The sequence below is a fragment of the Poecilia latipinna genome, unplaced genomic scaffold (genome assembly GCF_001443285.1).
Source record: "Poecilia latipinna isolate Pla-1442-1.1 unplaced genomic scaffold, P_latipinna-1.0 Scaffold327, whole genome shotgun sequence".
Lineage (NCBI taxonomy): Eukaryota > Metazoa > Chordata > Actinopteri > Cyprinodontiformes > Poeciliidae > Poecilia > Poecilia latipinna.
Window position 1 is genome coordinate 249,719 of NW_015112943.1, and position 18,272 is coordinate 267,990.

At 37.1% G+C, this 18,272-nt stretch overlaps 3 protein-coding genes across 3 annotated transcripts in view; 1 reads left to right on the plus strand and 2 right to left on the minus strand.

Annotated features, from left to right (window-relative positions):
- mcl1b (MCL1 apoptosis regulator, BCL2 family member b) overlaps positions 1–9,503 on the minus strand; it is a 14,565-nt gene extending 5,062 nt beyond the window's left edge. The window contains exon 1 of the mRNA XM_015035183.1: positions 9,491–9,503. The gene's annotated coding sequence lies outside the window, so the exon portion shown is untranslated. The remainder of the gene's footprint in view (positions 1–9,490) is intronic.
- On the minus strand, positions 1,104–8,744 carry ensab (endosulfine alpha b). Its single transcript, XM_015035184.1, has 3 exons — positions 8,539–8,744; positions 5,076–5,198; positions 1,104–3,920 (listed from the first exon to the last, which is right to left on the minus strand). The coding sequence occupies exons 1-3, from the start codon at positions 8,593–8,595 to the stop codon at positions 3,747–3,749; spliced, it is 354 nt and encodes a 117-aa protein (XP_014890670.1). The 5' UTR covers positions 8,596–8,744; the 3' UTR covers positions 1,104–3,746.
- On the plus strand, positions 9,111–16,002 carry hormad1 (HORMA domain containing 1). The gene is made up of 16 exons (XM_015035181.1): positions 9,111–9,201; positions 9,420–9,480; positions 10,410–10,554; positions 10,652–10,715; positions 10,986–11,022; positions 11,189–11,209; positions 11,370–11,396; positions 11,475–11,542; positions 11,885–12,039; positions 12,968–13,125; positions 13,263–13,331; positions 13,442–13,502; positions 13,864–13,916; positions 14,228–14,305; positions 15,454–15,507; positions 15,594–16,002. Exons 2-16 carry the CDS (start codon positions 9,448–9,450, stop codon positions 15,687–15,689), a joined length of 1,119 nt encoding a protein of 372 aa, XP_014890667.1. The 5' UTR covers positions 9,111–9,201; positions 9,420–9,447; the 3' UTR covers positions 15,690–16,002.
- The last annotated feature ends 2,270 nt before the right edge of the window (positions 16,003–18,272 follow it).

An 18,272-nucleotide genomic window follows, 5' to 3' on the forward strand; every position in this document is an offset into this window, starting at 1 on the left:
TTAGTAAAATAAGCCAATCTATAATCCACTCATTCTGTCAGATTCAGGTCCTCAAGAAACGGCTAAAGGAAATGGGAGCCAATAAATATGAACTCTGGACCTGCCCCCTTTGACGTCATTTGCCACGCCCCGCCCCCCAAAGGAAACACTCGCTTAAAAAAATTGCTTTACTCCAGAGTTTGTGCTCACAAACTAATAATTTGAAGTTGAGAACTATTTCATGAACCTGAATATTCACTTAAAACTCGGCTGTGTTCTGACTGATATTAGGAGTTTCAATCTTCTCAGCGAAAATCAATACAATCAAGTAAAAATTAATACAATCAAAAAGTAGCCTTTGTTTTATATATATAAAAATTAAATAATTATTTCATTTCTATATAGTTTCGCTTCTGTTTCTGGATATGCTTTCTACACACTTGTGCAAATATCTGGAATTACCAGTACTATATTTAATTTGCTTCAGTTTCTGGAAGCGCTTCCAGTATCTTGTGGAAGATACTGGAATTCACTGGAATTTCACCGGAACTGCCCAGCCAATACACTGCTCTGGCTCCCCCTAGTGGCCAGCTTAAGTTTATACACCTTTAAAGTCTTGGTGTATTTTCTCAACCCTATCGTTTGAGATTCTTTTACAAATTTGTGTGTGTGCTTCTAAGGTTTGTGGCATAGAACCTCCTATGGTTACATCTATTGCTCAACTGCAAAAATAAATAAATAAATAAATAAATAAAAATAAAAAATCCAACTATATATTTTATTAATGTAAAAGTTTATTTCAAATACTGACAAAAATCCTCTCATCTTCCACACAACAAACATTCCAAATAGCCCTGTACTTTCTGAAGTGTCAAAATGTTTCCTTTGTTCTCCAGTGATCCTCATTATGTAAACCCCCCCTTCTTTAAAGAAGGAAGGCTCCTTCTGACCTCCTTGCAACTATCTTGGGCCAGAAACAGGGTGAAATACACCAATTTTGCAATAAAAGAACACAACAAAAATGGGAAACATCTGCTTGCAAAACAAGAAAAACACAAAGATAAAAGCAGCACAAATGTATCAGAGTACATAGCCTGTCATTTGTTTATACATTCTGGCACGTATTTCTCTTCTGGATGACACACCCTGTCTGTGAGGTTTAAAACATACCTAGTCAATTTCCTCTGGTTTGCTCTGTGCATCAAAATTTATGCTTTTAATTTGATTTTCAACAAGTCATTTTTTTTTTCTGAAAGCACAAAACGTTAAATTTAAAACCAAGTAATGCTAAATCGTGAGTTCTTGCTAATCAAGGTGGCAAAAAAAAAAAAGAAAAATCAACTTTTCAGCCCTAATCATTGGTAATTAAAAACAGTCTTATATCCAGTAGATTTTACCTCAGAAGCTAAACAATTATGAAACGGAAATACTGCGAGAGAAAAAAAAATCACGCAAACTTAAAAGGACAGGCATTCTTTACAGCGTATCATCTCAGATTTGTCCTTGAATCAGCAGCATTTACACACATTATCAAACAGATTCATGGAGCCTCTGCAAAACACCGATATACAGCAGAAGTAGTGTTAAAACTGAGGAGAGAGGAACCACTGAATCAGAAATAGCTCAGGCTACAAAAAGACCAAAAAGCAGGTGGGAAACAACAAAAGTCAAATCCTGTTGAAGTCTATTTACAATAGATGAGACGAAGAAAAGTGTTGCATTCATACAGCACCATAACAAGATCATATGCACAGGTCACTTCTCTTTCACACCCTGCAAATTTGACACATTTAAAAAGTGAGGTTGCAGATGTGGTGGGTTTCGCCTACATGATGGAGTGTAAGTTGGTGAAAGTTCCCTGAAGCAGTAATATACACTATGTTTTCCTTTATTAAGTGCACATATCCAGTTTAAATTCTTGACTTGCGTGTAAGGGTGCACATTCAAAGTCTTGAGATGTTGCAATCGCTCTATTAACCTGTTTTACAGGCTGTATCCCAGATAGACGTGGCACATTGTTCATGCTCACACTTTGCCCCCATCATCATGTGTTATAAAACCTCTTTGCTTAGCTGTGAGCTCCTGTAGAGACGGAGCAAGCCACTTGAAAAAGCCGGCAAGGCTTTCTGAAGCTTCGCCTATCAGGTTACTTGCTGTTTAAACACAGACGCCCTGATAACAATAATCAAGTCAGTTTGGGAAGAAAAATCTGCAAGGTGCAGGTAGTAGATCTATATTCCAGCAACAATGTAGGAAAGTAAACAAAATAGTTTATTTATTAGTGTTTTCTGTTGGTAGTTTGTTAGCCTGTGATGAATGAGCCTGACACACGTTTTGAAAGTTTTATGAATAGCCTTCAAAATCACTCTCGTCAGTCCAATGAAGCACGTGAGCTGCTCCACATCATCAGTTGGAAACTAATGACTTACTTTTGTCACTTCAAAAATGACTTTTATGGATAAATAAGAGAAAAAAAATCTGGATCAAATATTTCAACGTCGCAAAAAATTCTAATTGTCTTGAAGTTCTGCCCCATCATTATCAATAATTAAACATCACTTTTGAGAGTCTATTCAAGGCTTAGCTTGGCAGCTAAAGTATGGATCTTTATTATGTTGTTTTTATTATTACTTTTAAAGCAAAGCAACTTTGAGCCTAAAATTTAACAATACAATCCCAAATTAGTTGATTCTGCGCTCCTGATTCTCTAAGGCATGCTATCTGGACTAGTTCTCAAAGCACCACGGTTAACACAAATTACGTGCTTGTGCAAGGTTGATTTACCGAAGCATAAACTCTATACAGAGCTTTTCTACTCCCCCCACCCCCACATAAATCTTTTAGGTTATAGTAAACACTTTGTCTAGATGCAAATATGTGTGCATGTAAATGGATTGTCAGGACAGTGTTTGCTTTGACATTTCGCCTAAATCAATAAGCATATGCCCCTCTGCTGTTAAAAAATACTTAGATTTTGTGTCATTTAACAATCATGCAGCATATTTAGCGAGAACAAGAGCAGAGGGGGTGGGACAACATCAGCAGAGAGACAAAAATCTAAAGTTTTCAGTTCTCATTTGCCTGAGCGGCAGCAGATGACCTCAGGTACCATTGGATAAAACTGACTGACATGTGAGATGCCTCATAAGCTCCATTCTTTTCCCAAATGTGGATTAAAACTACCTTCCCCCCTTATTGATTTGGTATGCAAGCGACTATTCACATACTTCTTCCGACACCTCCCCACTGCTTAAGTCAGCCACCGGCAAACGATAGAAACGTAAAGATCGAAGAACAAACTGCAGCCACGGCTCCTAACGCCTTTACACACATTGTTTTGGTGTCGTTCAGGATGCAATAAAAAGAGAAATAAACACACTATACAGAATACAAAGTGCATTAAATCCGCCTCTCCAACCCTGCCTGATGACACACACCTACTGTAATGCATCTTGGAACACTACAAACCAAGATATAAGGGAGGCGGTGGAGCAGAGTGCGCAGACAGAACAGAGCTGTGCGTGGTGCGAAGGCAGAGAGGGCTCCGGCTTTGTGGCCACCCGAACCACCGCCCAAGCCCAGACCACCCACATACAAGCACAACAGGAGTTTTAACTTATACAACTCTGCCCAATATGTTAAAGCCAGTGGTGTCTCGGGATGAGAAAGGAAGAGAGAGGAGGGGAGAGGAGTGGACATGTTGGGAACACGGGGTAAAGTGGAGTCCTAGGGGGATGGTGTCGAAGATGCCTCTCGGATGACGAAGGCTAGCCAGCTAGCTTGCTGGTCACCAAGGATGACTTCCTCGTTCTCGGTAGATCCTGTGGCGTTGGGATATGGTCACCTGTTACCAGGTTCTTCTCGGGTCCGGCCACAGGAAGCTGCTTGTTCTTCACCTTGGCTTTGGCCATGTTGTAGTCTCCCGAGTCAAAGTACTTTTGCTGTGTAAAATCAAAGAGCAGACCTGGAATCAGATTTGGAGGAACTGCAATACTTCGGTTCATACTTCTGAAAAGCATAAAGTTTATAATTTGTTTAATCTGGTTTAAAGACACTAATGTGTTCATAATTATAAGATGGAAAATAGCTGCATTCTCCCATGGCCTGCCCTGGCTACGCCCACTCTTAGCCAGAGATCTCCTACATCTCCCAGAATGACTTGCAGCAACCTCCAGAGGTATGAGCTTGCTGTGGTTTACAGTATGTGGAGGTGGAAAGAGCAAGAGCTTACCAAGTCATAGCAAAGAGGGAAAAAAAACTTGAGAGCTTTGCTGTTTAAAATACAAATTAAAGGACCCAGATAGACGTGATCTGTTCATATACCGCAAGTTTAGGTTTCGGCAGCAAAGAAATGCATCTTCAGGGTTCTAACATCATTTTTTAATTCAAAATTCCTTACATTTAAAGTCACCAACATTACAGATCTAAGTAAATGAGCCTGTCCACTGCAGATATTTCTACAGTGGTCAGGATTTATACAGGTACCATGCAAACATCACTGCAATTAAACATTAGCAAGGTGGGCGCATCACTAAACATTTTGTGATATAAAAGACACAAGCTAGATAAAAACAGAAATAGAAAAGAATAAAAGAAAGGCAGAAATGACCCAGATAAAGGAAGACAGAAAAGAAAGGAAGAAAAATGAAAATTGATGTATTGTCATTGTTAAAAAGGAAAGAAAAAGGAAAGAAGCATAGAAAGAAAGAAAATCAATTTATTGTCATTTCATTGTTGCCCTGAATTTTAACCCTTGAAGTAGAGAAGTGACTCTCTCATTAATCTTCTTAGCTCCCCTCACTATCCTCTCCAGGACCCTCTTGTTTGTCAAACTGCAGGTGGAGTTTTAGTTGTAAGCAACATGAAATACTCATTAACTATGTTTTAAACAGCTGAATGTTATGTTTGTTAGGAAATTTAATTACAACAAGATTTTAATTGATTTTGCAAGGGACTGGATTGATTACAGTAAAAGCATCAACAAGACGAAACAATCAGTTTTTCTTACTTATTGACAGACAGTAAAGCTGTGACCAGTTTACACTAACATGCACTTGTCTCTCCAGCCATGTGGTGAACAACCGACGGCTACCCACCCCTTTCTGTAGCCTCTTCATCAGGAAGTCGGACCCACCAGGCTTCTGGCCCAGACCAGGATACTTAGCCTTCAGTTTGGCCTCCTCTGCCTTTACTGGGTTTGCATTTTTCTCCTGCGAGTCCTGAGAACAGAAAATAAATAAATATATAAAAAACTGTAACCATGTCACCCAATAAAAAAAACATCAGGACAGAATAAGCATAACCATAAAACCAAGTAATATTGTATAAACTCCAATTTCAATTTATTTTTGGGTTTAAAAGAGTACTAAGCAAAAAATAAAATATTCTGTTTTGAAAAAGAGAAGTTCGCCTGAATAATCAACTTAAAAACTGCTGCTGAAAAATGTAACCTACTTCTGTAAAGTGAGCTTAGATTTATGATAGAGCCTGCTGGGAGCTGGAGATACTTCATAACAATGTGAGTCACAGCATGAACTCTTAGTCCTCTTTCTCATATAACCAACATGCCTAAGAATTAACAGCTGAAGAAGACATTTCCACAAATAAAACATTTCATAAAAGAGGAGCTTATACTACTAAGGAACAATTTTCCATTTGCAATTTGTCTTTTCCAAAGATTTTTACTGGAAAAAGTATCTTTTTACAAATCTAATTAGGATAAATTTTAACCATTTAGTTGTAAGCAACATGAAATACTCATTAACTATGTTTTAAACACCTTAATGTTATGTTTGTTAGGAAATTTAGTTACAACAAGATTTTAATTGATTAAAATTGATTTAACCAATTTTAAAGTCCACTTTAAGGGTGAAGCATTATATGCCTTGGATAATTTTACAATGACACTTTCTTGCAACATCAGGGTGTTTTTTTCTTTTTTTATATATTTTTTTATGGACAGTGAACAGATAAGTACAACGCGTAATAAACACAATGCAATCAACAGAGATGTCTCTGCAGGCTTATACACGTCGGTCAGGTAAGATGACTATAATCCAAGTGCCAGTCAAAGTAAAATATTGAGGCCATGAAAATATGCCTCACCCTTTATGACTGAAATGTGCAGAACTTTGACCTCGATCTCAAACCCCACAGAAAAAAGGAAGTTATAAAGTTCTGAAAAGTAAATGGAACTAAAGTCATTTAAGCAATCTGTGTCTGGCGCTCTCAGAAAATTCTGGTTCTACCTGAACTATGGATATGAGATAGAGCATTCAGTCTGCAAAGCTTGCTGGGCCAGGGATAAAATGTGACTCAGGACACTGAAGCCGATGAACAGATTCTCTTAGGAGGAGGGGTGGGAGTGTGACTCAGTGAATACTGGTTCACTTGGGTCCATGGCAAGAAATTTATGAGCTACTATATTTGGTCTCAATGCAGGGAAACAGCCATATTCCACACCACATTCTGTGAGACTGCTTTTACAGCTCTGTATTTGTATGTGGAAAGCTGTAAAATTCCACTCAACCAGCACCCAAGTTTGATTTGACAATTTAACAGCATGCAGTTGTTAAACATGGCTTCTGCTTTTCTCTCTGCATCATTCTCAGGGAATTTGGTGTCACAGAGTTAAACAATAAACTGCAAGAAGCTTTAGCATATTTTAAGGTCTTAGAATACATACTATGCCATTTGTTTTTTATGTTATGAGGGTTAATTTCAAACTCCCAAATGGGAACAGATTCCCATTTGTAAGCACAGGAATTAGTAAATTGCTATGGTTGTCCAATTTGCAATTGAAATGTAATTTACAGATTGATGCTAAAACTATAGAATAAATAGAGTGCAGCATAATTTACTCTTGTTCCCTTTAAAGTGATCCTCAAGTTCTCAAAACATTTCCCACTCTAATTCTCTTTTGAGTAGATTGTTTGAAACATAGAGCAACGTGTTTAAAAAACTCACCTTGGCTGTCTGTGCTCTACAATACAGTTTATCTACGTGTTTATCTTGTAAATGGCTGACACCAAAATTTTAAAAACACCACTAAAGACAACCCTGGTACCAGGTTTGAGAACCTTGCACCTAGGTTATCTACATTTGGATAGGCAATGATGCACCAATCAAGTTATAAATAGGTGAAATTTATAAACACATTGATATGTTTCTCTTTGAATATTTGCTATTCACTTTCTTTTACTTTTATTATGCATAAAAATAGAACAATTTCAAAATGCGAGCATTCAGTCCTTCGAACATAAAAACAACTTTGACGATTATGACAAGTTAAGCTAACATCCCAATACTACAACACAAAAACACTAACTTCAGCAGCTCTGTTAGTACTAGCAAATCGGAGGCTGCTTTGTGGTCTAACTGTTGGATTAATGATTAAAGGATTGACTGAACCACTGCTTCAAATACTGCTTGATTTTGGAGGAGGCAGTTTGGAGAATTTCTCAGTCTGTATTTATTGCTGATGTTTTGGTCAGATAAAAAACTTGATTGATTTTACCTGAACATGAGAAGAGTAAGGTCTTGTTTTCAACTATATTCCTAAATTCAGCTAATTTCATATATAGACACATGCTTGATTAGTCCATACAAGGTACACATTTGTCTTGATTTTAGGATTTAGCTATCATGTTTAATTTAAAAACTAATACATAAAGAATGTCTTGTGTTTAAAGGTTGAATATTCTCTGTAATTGCTTTAACAGTGCCAGTATCATATTCAACAGTAACAAACATGTCCTTTAGGATGAATAATAAACAATAAAGTTAACTGACTTATTCTAACCAATAAACTTGTAATAAAATTCATCAAAGATTTATGGGAACATTTTACTGTGGCATGCTTGTGTTTGGAAGCATTTTCACTGGTTTCAATGTAAATCAAGGGAGATAAATACTCCAAGACTTTCTCAACTATTACAATTGTGCAAGTGTGTTAATTTATAACTTGAATACAAAATACTGATGTCATTTGTTTTGACACATACATTTCTAAATTGAAATTTTTGCTTACATACCCATGGGTGGACAAGTTTGTTGTGGGATAGCACACACATAAAAAAAACAATAACTGGATGCCAAAGTTAAGTAAAGGAATAAATTCGTAATCCAGAAACCACAACATTTTTAAGGAGTCCGTTTTAAGGTCCGTCCATTGGACACATTTAAGATATTTACTTTAAACTGCAGTCATTTGATTGTTTATATGTATATCTATAGACAGCAGAATGTCAAATTTTGTGGTTTTTCGTGAATAACTGGCAGCACAAACCAAAGAGGCCTGAGCTACTGTGGAGTCTTCAACCAATAATACAAGAACGGGACAAAACAAAGTGACACACAGGCTGAATGCACCGAATCATTTGACAGCTGACGTACATAACTGTCTTATTACACAGCAAACCGCTTATAAACAGCTGTACGTGTCCTCTGGCAGTATTATTAATTCGTATCCAGCACTAAGCATTTTGATCACTTCACTTGAGCTATTTTATCTTAGCCATGTCTCGCTAGCACCCTCCGCGGTTAACAGTGAAAACCCACCTGTTTTTCGTCCTCGTACTCTACTTGGGTGTCCGAGTCGAGATTTTCCGAAGACATTGTCTGAGTGCGGTGGACCAGCTGTTAGTCCGTTTGCCACACAACACAAAGGGGTTGAATAAACCAGGCAGCGTTAGATAAACCTGCACTGAACCTAATCCTGATTTTCTAAACACGACAGCTCCCCAACAAAGATGGCGTAACGAGATGTGACGTCATTACTTGAGGCAAGTCCCGTTTATAAGTTGACACGCACTTTAGCCAATAGGGTGCTAACACTGCTTTGTTCTTAGCCAATGAACTATCCCTATTGTCTTCACGCGCTGTGATTGACAGCCAACGCTCCAATGGGTTTTCAATTTGGCCCAGGGGCAATGCGGGGGAGCGCGCTACACTGCATCAGCGCAAAGTATGGATAAGAAACACAAAAGTGAAGTGTTTTTAAAAATAATTTTATAAAATAATTTCAACATATGACTAATAATTGTTGAATAGTTTCACAACATCTGTTGTTTATTAAATTAGCGTTGGTTAGAAAGCCGTCTGTGCTATACTTTTTAGTCATTGCCTCCTGCTCTGTGATTGGCTGAGTTTTAATTAAAGAAAAAAAGAAAAGCGTTGGAGAATATTCTTAACGTTGATGACCCCTGAAGCTAATACTTAAAAGTTAGTTGTTACTCCTTTTATCTTAAAAGCAATAGCTCTACTTTTGTTTTAATATAGTTTCAGTGTTATCATTTTGTAAGAAATTCACATCAACCTATATTGAAATAATTTAAGTTTTTTTGTTTCTGGATAACTAGCTAGCTAACATGTCTGCTAGCTAAATTATCCTTTAGCAATGACAGGTTAATAGATTTCGTTTTATATTTCTATCTTTGCAGATTTTTTGTGTTTTATAATTTCTAACAAATGGCATATGCTCAACAAGTGAGGCCTTCACAGGTAATTTTACCTTTAACTATAATTAATAAATATTTCCCATTGTAGCTTCTGAGTCCGAAATGACATTTTCTTTTTTTTTTACATACTGATAATCTTAAATGTGCTTTTATTTTAAAACCACAATACTAAAGACTCTTCTAACTTGGATTGGATCATTCTACACTATTAGCAGAATAATTCAAGTTCAGTTTGTGATTTGTGAAATCTTTATTTGATTCGTGAAAGTTCAATAAAGTGCGATTTAGCACGGTTTTGCACTTAAACCACTTTAGAACTCTCAGGAACAATTTTAGACTCTTCAAACCTGGACAAGATTATTCAACATTGCCAGCAAGATATTTCATTTCATTGTTTGTGAAACATTTATTTTATTTGTAAAAATTCAAGCGCTGTTTTAGTGGGGGTTTTTTGCACCTGGACCACATTAAAACGGATCCAACTCAGAAGCTACTAGACTCTTCAAATCTGGAGTAGATAATTCAAAACTAACATCAGAATAATTGAAAGCAAGTCTGTGAAATTGTTATTTACTTTGTGAAAGTTTAATAAAGGGCAATACCAGTCTTTTATTGTGTCTTGACCACAATAGAAAGAGTGCAGTTGGCCTTTACAAATACAGTTAGCTAGTAAACTGCAATGAATAGGACAAATCAAATGTGTACCACAATTTATCATGATTGGTATAGGTATTTTTCGTTAAAATAGACACTGTTTGAAGTATATATTTATGAAGTTTCACTTTTACAAAATAGACAACAAACTATGTTCTTGGTATCTTTCATTTACATTTTCACCTGAAATATTTAAGTGTTAAATCTGCAATAGCAAATTAAAATTATTTAAAATTTTGACTTGTTCTTGATACAGTTATGTCAAATGCATCACTGCCTCTGTTAAATAAGCCAAACTTGTTTGTCTTGCTCCTGCAGGCTGCTCAGGCACTCCCTGATGAGGTTGCCTCTGAGGAACAGTCGCTTATTGTTGTAAAGAGACTCCTAGCCATCGCTGTGTCTGGCATCACATACCTCAGGGGCATATTCCCAGGGAGAGCCTATGGAAGCAAATATGTTGAAGGTTAGACCACATTGAAAACGTTTCTGCCATTCACAGCATCAATCATTTCAGTTTATTATGTGGACATGTTTACAGGTTCTCACTTCTGTTTTTGCAGATCAGAAAGTGATGATCCTGAAAGGGGACCTTGACTGTCCTGGAACTTCTCAGATACATCAGTGGTAAAATATACACAAAGCAAAAATAACACTCCAGGATGAGCAGCATATTTAAAGAATTTAGATTTTATTTTTGTAATCTCTCGGGGTCATAAAAACTCATTGATGCTGCACAGTTAAGAATGCTTACATTTTGCAGATGAGTGCAGAAATAATTTCCAAGTTTTTGTTTAATATACTTCCTGATTTGCTTCTAAACAGAACTTGTGACTTTAAGTTACAAACTTTTTATGTTTACAGTGAGAATAACAGATTGATTGTCAATTCTTCCAGGATGCAGGGTTGCTTTGATGCCATCCAGAAGAAATATGTGAGTCGCGTTTATTCTTTTACCCACAGAGAGATTGTTTGAATGAAATGCTCATCTGGTTTAGTCGCTTTGGATCATAAACATAAATTCATTTTTACCAACATAGTATGTTTTCATATCTAAAGCACTGTGGACAAAATACTTTCCTATTTATGTTTTCAACTAGCTGCGAGCGGCCATAATGTCTGTAAGTATAATGAAATTTTTAACCTCCACATTAGAGAACTTGAACATCAAATTATGCGACTGCACCACTGTATGAAGTTTCATTTTGTTCTTTTTTCTCTGCAAATAAAGTTTAATAAATCTATATTTTTAAAATGTTCTATTGTTTTGGCTTTTTCTAGATCTATACTGACCCAAGCAACCCTCAGGTACTGCTCAAAAGGTTTTCCTGCCATTGATCACCAATATTTTGTACTTTTTGGGACTCATATTTTCTTCTCTTTTAGAAAGTGACTGAGTATTACCAGTTTAAGATCCAGTACACTACAGAAGGAACACAAGTGGATTTCGAAAGGTAAACTGTAGTAACTGGGTCCACAAAATTTCTGAAAGTTTATGTTCAAGTCAGTTTTTTGCAAACTCTTCTTATCTTTGGTTGGAATAAAATTTGAACTCCTGTATTTAGTGCATTGCAATGTATTTGAAGTTAGTAAATTGAATAATAAGTGTGTTTTCTTTTAGTACATAAATATCAATACAATTGCACTAGAAAATTGTTTCCCAACATGCACAGTGACTGGTCACTGTGACCTTGGCATGAAGGTTTGTGCATTTAGTTCAAACATCCCACTTATAAATTTCAGAGGCCATGCACATTTAGGTCATTTTGTTAGTGTTTTCCTCTTTTTTTCTTTAGCACAAACAACAACCAGAAGTTGTCAACGACGTCTTTCGGAAACACGAGGAAAGCAAGCATCTTGCTGGTGAGGAAGCTGTACACCCTGATGCAGAGTCTGGGTCCTCTGCCAGACAATGTCTGCCTCAACATGAAGCTGGCTTACTATGATGAAGGTAAGACAAGCTGAAGAAAGGAAAAATTCTTCCTGCTCAGCATGGAAGTAGCAAACCACATCAGGTTTAAGCATTGTTTTCTTAAGTTTTATCTTATGAAGTTTTAGGGGTTTTGCTTTGTTTTGTGTAGGCTGCATCTTGACGTTTTTATTTGTTGAAGTCAGCGTTCCTACATTAGTAGTATCCAAATGTATATTCTATTTTTGAATGTGATTTTCATCAATTATTTTTTGCAGATCTTGATGAAGCATTTAGGCTCTTAAGCAGCAGCTTTTTATATGTAATTAAAATATAGTAATCCAGTTGAGTAGAATTATTTCCATGATCAGAAATACACTGTTCTGCTTTATGTGGGCTTGAAAACTGGCAGCTGCTGCACTTTGAACTGATCTGATGAATTTAGACACATCTAATCTCAGTGGTGTCTTACTGTAGGCAGCAGAGTGCCACCACCCTGGATTTTCAATCCTAGATTCAGCATCAGCATTTCTTCTTCTTGAGCATAATGAGTTTTTGATTTTGACTGTCAGGTTTGCTTTCTGATCTCTGAAATGAAGAAGACAAAGTCACTGACAATGACTGAACCTGCTAAGCGCCACCACTGAATTTAGGTTCCCATGTCCCACACTATATGCTAAAAGCACTTTTCAAAATTAATGTGCTGTGCAAATAGATGTAAATATTTCATTTTTACACTCAGTTTTTTTTTTATTAACCAGGCCTTTAATGATCATTTCAGCTTTTAATCAAGGGACAGGAGTAATTATTTGGTTGCAACATACAAATGCCCCACTAGATGTTACCAGATCCTTTAATCCGACAGCATTTGGTGCAAAAATGTCCAAAACCGTTTTCTTTTCTTTTTCACTCTCCTTTGATTATGGTTTAAAGGTTTGACTTTCATGTGTTTTATTCCTTTTTCTTGAAGTCACTCCTCAGGACTACCAGCCTCCAGGCTTCAGAGAGGCTGTAGGAAACACAATAGAGTTTGTGCAGGAACCAGTCAAACTGACAATGGGCAAAGTTGCCACGCCCTACCATTGTGTGAAGTTCGACATGGCCACAGAGAGACGCAGACTGGAGCAGGTGCACTGATAGATGGAAAATTAGTTTTCTCAATAGTTTTCTGAAAAGGCTAATGTTTGCAACATTGCTTTTGGATCGTGGTTTCTTAATCAAGGTTTCCTCCAGTGGACTGTTGTGTTATTTATTTTTTCATTCAGGTGGAAGAGAGTGCTTCTGTGAAGGAGAAATGGATTGTGAAGATAGAAGAACAAGTAGACGAACCACTGGTCTGAGCACATCCATTTCTTAAAAAAATTGAGCTTGAGAGGATTACTGCCATTGCTTTAGCAATATTAGTTCTAAACTTGGTGTTCAGAAAATTTGTTTTAACCTTTAGAGTCCTGAGTTGGAACAAGTGGAGGAGGTGGAGAACTACTCTACAGATGTTGATAACACCGGTAATAATTCAGAGTTACATCTACAGAGTCAAACTTGGTCTGTATTATGCTGAAAATAAAAACCTGTGCTTTGACAGTAAAATAGCTTTGAACTACAACAGTACTGAAATGAAAATGGGCAGGCACCTAGATAAGAGAACAAATACATTTATTTTTCTGAACGGTTGATTCCACAAAGTTTATCTCCCACCTTGATGGATAAAATGCTTTGAGTTATATTTATATAAGCATGTTTTTTTTTTGTTTTTGTTTTTTTTGTGAGAGCCTTTAACTTTTACTTGAAATACTTATTTTACTTTGAAGTTAAACATAGTTTGATTTGTAAGTAGAGTTAAAATAACTTCATCTTTTTTACCTCCAGAGATCCAGATGAACATCCATGAGAAGAATGAGAGAAGTGCAGAAGTCCCAGAGGTATGTTTGTTTTCCCTGAGACTTAATCCACACATCATGTATGATGCATGTTTAATTATGCAGAGCTGCTTTCAGTCAGAATTGCACATGTAAAGAGGACAAATTGTGTAACACAATAGTGCCATTTGATGCACTTTCATTATTGCCAAATGGAAACTAAGAAAAACAAATCTTTTAAACAAGATCCTGATATAGAAAAACATCACTGAAATGATGAGAAGTTCATAGTGATGTTAGCCTGTTAGGGGATAGTTTTAAAAATCTTTGTTTGAGGCCATTAAACATTTGTTAATATTGTTTCCCTGTGTCAGATTATGATAATGGAAGCCTCAGACATGGAGTTGGGTGTGAAGAGAACCAGGAGTGGACGGATAATCAAGTCCATTACGGTAGGTCATCCAGTTAAAACTAATCAACCAACAGATTTCATTTTGCTCTCTACCAGGTAGTGATAAAGATGGAAAATTCAAAAAATGCTGAGGGTTAGAAACCTCCCAGATGAATTTATAGGAATTACCAGGAAAAAAAACTCATCATTAGATTAGATCATCAGACCATGCAGATGGTAAATTTCATTCCTCATTAGTGTGGATTGTATATTTGGTAAGTAAATATAGTTGATGTATGGTATTAATATGTAACTTTGCAAATACAATATGAATATATCTCATGATTTAGATTTTGATTTAGTTTCATTGAACATTTGAAAGATGATCTTAACTAGCTACATCAAATGTGATATTGTTTTTCTTCTTCTCCAATTCACTTGTAAAATATTCTGAACTCAGCTGTTGTCTTATTTTACATTAACATCCCAAGTGCACCACTGGATGTGTAGAGGTATGCCTCAAAAGTGAATAATTAAAACTTGATTAAGTTTGAAGATGTGGTTTTATTAAAGTGAATTAATTTGTAGCACTGCCTGTCTATAATAGAATATTTAGATGTAACATAACCAGTGTTAGTACTTAGCCGTAGTGTACCAGGCCTTTAGAAGACAAACTGTCCCACTTCATCACAGATCATCCATTGTACTTAACAGAGTTGCTTTTCCATATATTCATCTTTTGTGTCATGTTAGATCGATCTGAAGTGTTTGTTGTAGAAAAGCTACATCCTATATATAAAGTGAATATGAGTGCAGGGATTCTTGGCACTTCTCCTGAACGACGGCTTAAATGTAGGATCTAATGGTTCATTATTCTCCTCCTGACTGGCCATAAAGAAAAGGGCCGCTGTGTCAACTTATAATGGTACCCCAGGGAAACAGGAAGTGGTAAATTACCCATTAAATTTTCCTCTGATCAAATTATAAACATCTTTATTTTATCAAAATTGTTGAGGGTGGCACAAAGGATTTTAAGAACAATTATTATTTTATATGTGGGATTCCCCCCCCCCCTCCAATGTATCTGAGTTCTTAAATTAAAGGTTGAATTTTTCTGTGTAAGATACTTCAGGAATATTTTTATTTTTTTTTACACGTTTACCTGTTTTTTCTAAATACGTGTGTGTGTGTGTGTGTGTCTGTTGGCAGGAGACAAATGTGACTGTGAAGAATACACAGCCAACAGCAGCAAAAGAAAAGACAGTGAGAAACCCAATTATTCATTTTATTAAAATACAATCTATTAACTTTGAATGTGGCATTTAAAAAGTAATTTCTGCTGATTTCAGGTTTCTCAGTATGACATTCTCAGCAGCCAGGAATCATCATCTGCCTCCACAGCCATAAAGAAGCGCAAGTTCAGCGAGCCTAAACATCACTATTGAGTACTGACCTCAGTGCAACTGAAGCACTTTGTTGATTTAAAGTCATGTTTTTTATTTCCGTGATGAGTTGTGCAGGTAGTTTTTTTTTAAGAAAAAACACTGATCTGTTTAGGAACATGTTTTAGAAGCATTTTGAAGTTAAGACTACAGCAGTTAAAGTATTTGTTTTGACTGTCATATGTGTTGCATCCATGATTATTTAACAACAAAGCTGTGCAGCAGCCACTTTATAAGAACCACATGTTTAATTATTAAAGCAACAAATAAATCTGTGTAGAATTGAATTGCAAATTTCAATAAAATATAAAAGTGTTATATAAAGACGCTTTACTTTGTTTGCAGTTTTATTTTACAAATAAGTCTGGAAATTGTTCCATGCATTTTTACAAGGGTGCAGGAAGGAACTCCTGTAGCAGTTTGTATTACTGCGAATCTGAAGAAGACTCTGACTGAAGACACTGTTTTTGTGTCACAGTTTGATGACGATGATGCACAGTGTTGCCTGTAATGTTCATGTTAGGAAGAATTTGCGTTACAGTCCTTTGCAGAGATTGCAGAGAAGATTAGTGAACAGTTGGATGGAGGAACCCACCAGACATTTCACTGGGCCACTCTCCTTCAACTGGGACAACGAAGCTGGTCAGAATCAATGGCAGGATAGAACTGGATAATGCAAGAGACTTCAGACTGGGGCGGAGCTTAACCTTTTAGCAAAACTGCAACAATAAACACACAGCCAAAGTTATAACATCATGGTTTACATTTTTTCTTTGTAAAAACATCCCAGCCAAAGTCCAGCACTAAATGTAGGTGAGGTTCTGTGGAAAGAGTTGAAAATTGCAGTTCACTGAAGCTCTTCAAATAAATTAATGAACTTGAACCATTCTCCAAAAAGAGTGGACAGAAAATGGAAAGTGAAAAGTTGTTCAGCAAAGTATTGGTTTAACCTTTTCCTTTTACTTCATAATTTTATTTCTACATCTAAGCACAATCTTAACTGGCTTTAGAACGCTGGTGTTGTAATAAAGCGAGCTGATAACAAACGTTCATTTAGTCTAGAAGTTGAGCCTAACATTATGCCTTTAATTAGTTATTTATTTAGAAAAACTAAATGTAGATGCTAGTTTCAACTTCCTGTTTTAACCAAAAAAAGTAAATTTACTCAAATGTCACTATTTGCATGAGAGGTGCCTTAAATGAAGCTGTTAAGTGAAAGTGGATTAAATCTGTACACAGTGACCTTTGGGCCCAGATAAAGGCCCATCAGCAGCCTCCCGCCCGGCAAGCTGTGTGTTTTTAATCTCCTATTGTTTTTTCCCAGAGAGGGGGACATTTGCTGATAGACTGCCTTAACCCACTGCAGATCAATACCACAGGAAGCCTTTGTGATGCATATCCAAGCAGCCCCTCCTTTCCACATGTCTGCAGCGGAAGGCCAGAGGGGCCAAAAAAAAAAAAAAAAAAGAGAGACTCCCATCAAATCAGTCCTCAATTCCTGGCAGCGGTTGTGTTCACATTTGTTTCATAGTCTGTGTTTTTATGGGCATTTCGGATAACAGAAGGGCATAAAGCAGAGCGGTGGGGGAAATCTGTAGTGGACAATCCCCACTCAGCGGAGCATTGACGCTCTTTATGAGCTGTGAAATGAATCAGGGTTTCCCAACCTCACAGCCTGACTCCAGTGGCATTTTTAACACGTTCTATTAATTTAACAGCAGAGGGTTCTCAGGGTATTGATAAATGCGGAAATTAAAAGTTCCCTTTGCAAGTCTAGTCATGATTTTTCTTTTTCTTTTGTCAAAAAATGTGTTTGTATCAGACTGAATAATACAAGTTGTGAAATAGCACAATGCACACATCAGCTTAGAAGAATGAGAAATACTGAAAAGCAGTTCAGCACCGGAGGCTGCAATAAAGTTAAAACCAAACATTAACAGTTTTAAAATTTGAATTAAAGTAAGAAGAAAAACAAGAACACCATAGCAACTGTAGAAAGAAATCTAAATATCAATTTTGCCTCCCCTCTACCCTCAATCCTTGTCTCGGATCCTGGGACTGTCCATCATTTTTGTTCACACACGCCTCCCAGAAATGAATTCCAAAATTAAATTCAGGGACACACATCGGGCGGCTGCTGTTGACAGATCAATCAGCTGGTCAAACATCAGGAGGGACTCCTGCCGGACACCTCTGCAGACCAATCAGCGAGCCGAGTCCCGGCCCGTCTGAGTCGATTGCGTTGGTTTGGGGGCCACCTCTGTACGTTTTAAGGCAAGACGCACTGACAGGCTGATGGACAGACAGCCGCAATCCATCCCAAGGCTCTGTATAGATTAAAGCCTGCTTCTGTGAGCCTATAGCGGCGATGAGATGATTGTGCCTGCAGGGCCTATAGGGCCCAAGGGGAGGCTTGACTGTACAGCGAGAGGGGGAAGGAACGAGGAGCAGAGTGGACATCCAGCCCAAAGACGGTGACCCCATGACCTTGCCAGAAGGCTGGCAAATGTTTCCGAGCTGATTAGTGCTTCCCCAGCAGAGCATCCCGCTTGCTGTTAACCCTCTGGAATTAGATAGCGGGCAGAA

Bases quoted from the DNA above. Each gene is read 5' to 3' on its own strand.
- hormad1 (XM_015035181.1), top strand. From the start codon at position 9,448: ATGGCATATGCTCAACAAGTGAGGCCTTCACAG. The intron at 11,210-11,369 runs GTAAGTATAATG...GGCTTTTTCTAG, and splicing joins TGCGAGCGGCCATAATGTCT to ATCTATACTGACCCAAGCAA. The intron at 13,332-13,441 runs GTCTGAGCACAT...TTTAACCTTTAG, and splicing joins AACAAGTAGACGAACCACTG to AGTCCTGAGTTGGAACAAGT.
- ensab (XM_015035184.1), bottom strand. From the start codon at position 8,595: ATGTCTTCGGAAAATCTCGACTCGGACACCCAAGTAGAGTACGAGGAC. The intron at 5,199-8,538 runs GTGGGTTTTCAC...TTCTGTTCTCAG, and splicing joins AGTACGAGGACGAAAAACAG to GACTCGCAGGAGAAAAATGC. The intron at 3,921-5,075 runs GTGGGTAGCCGT...GATTTTACACAG, and splicing joins TGAAGAGGCTACAGAAAGGG to CAAAAGTACTTTGACTCGGG.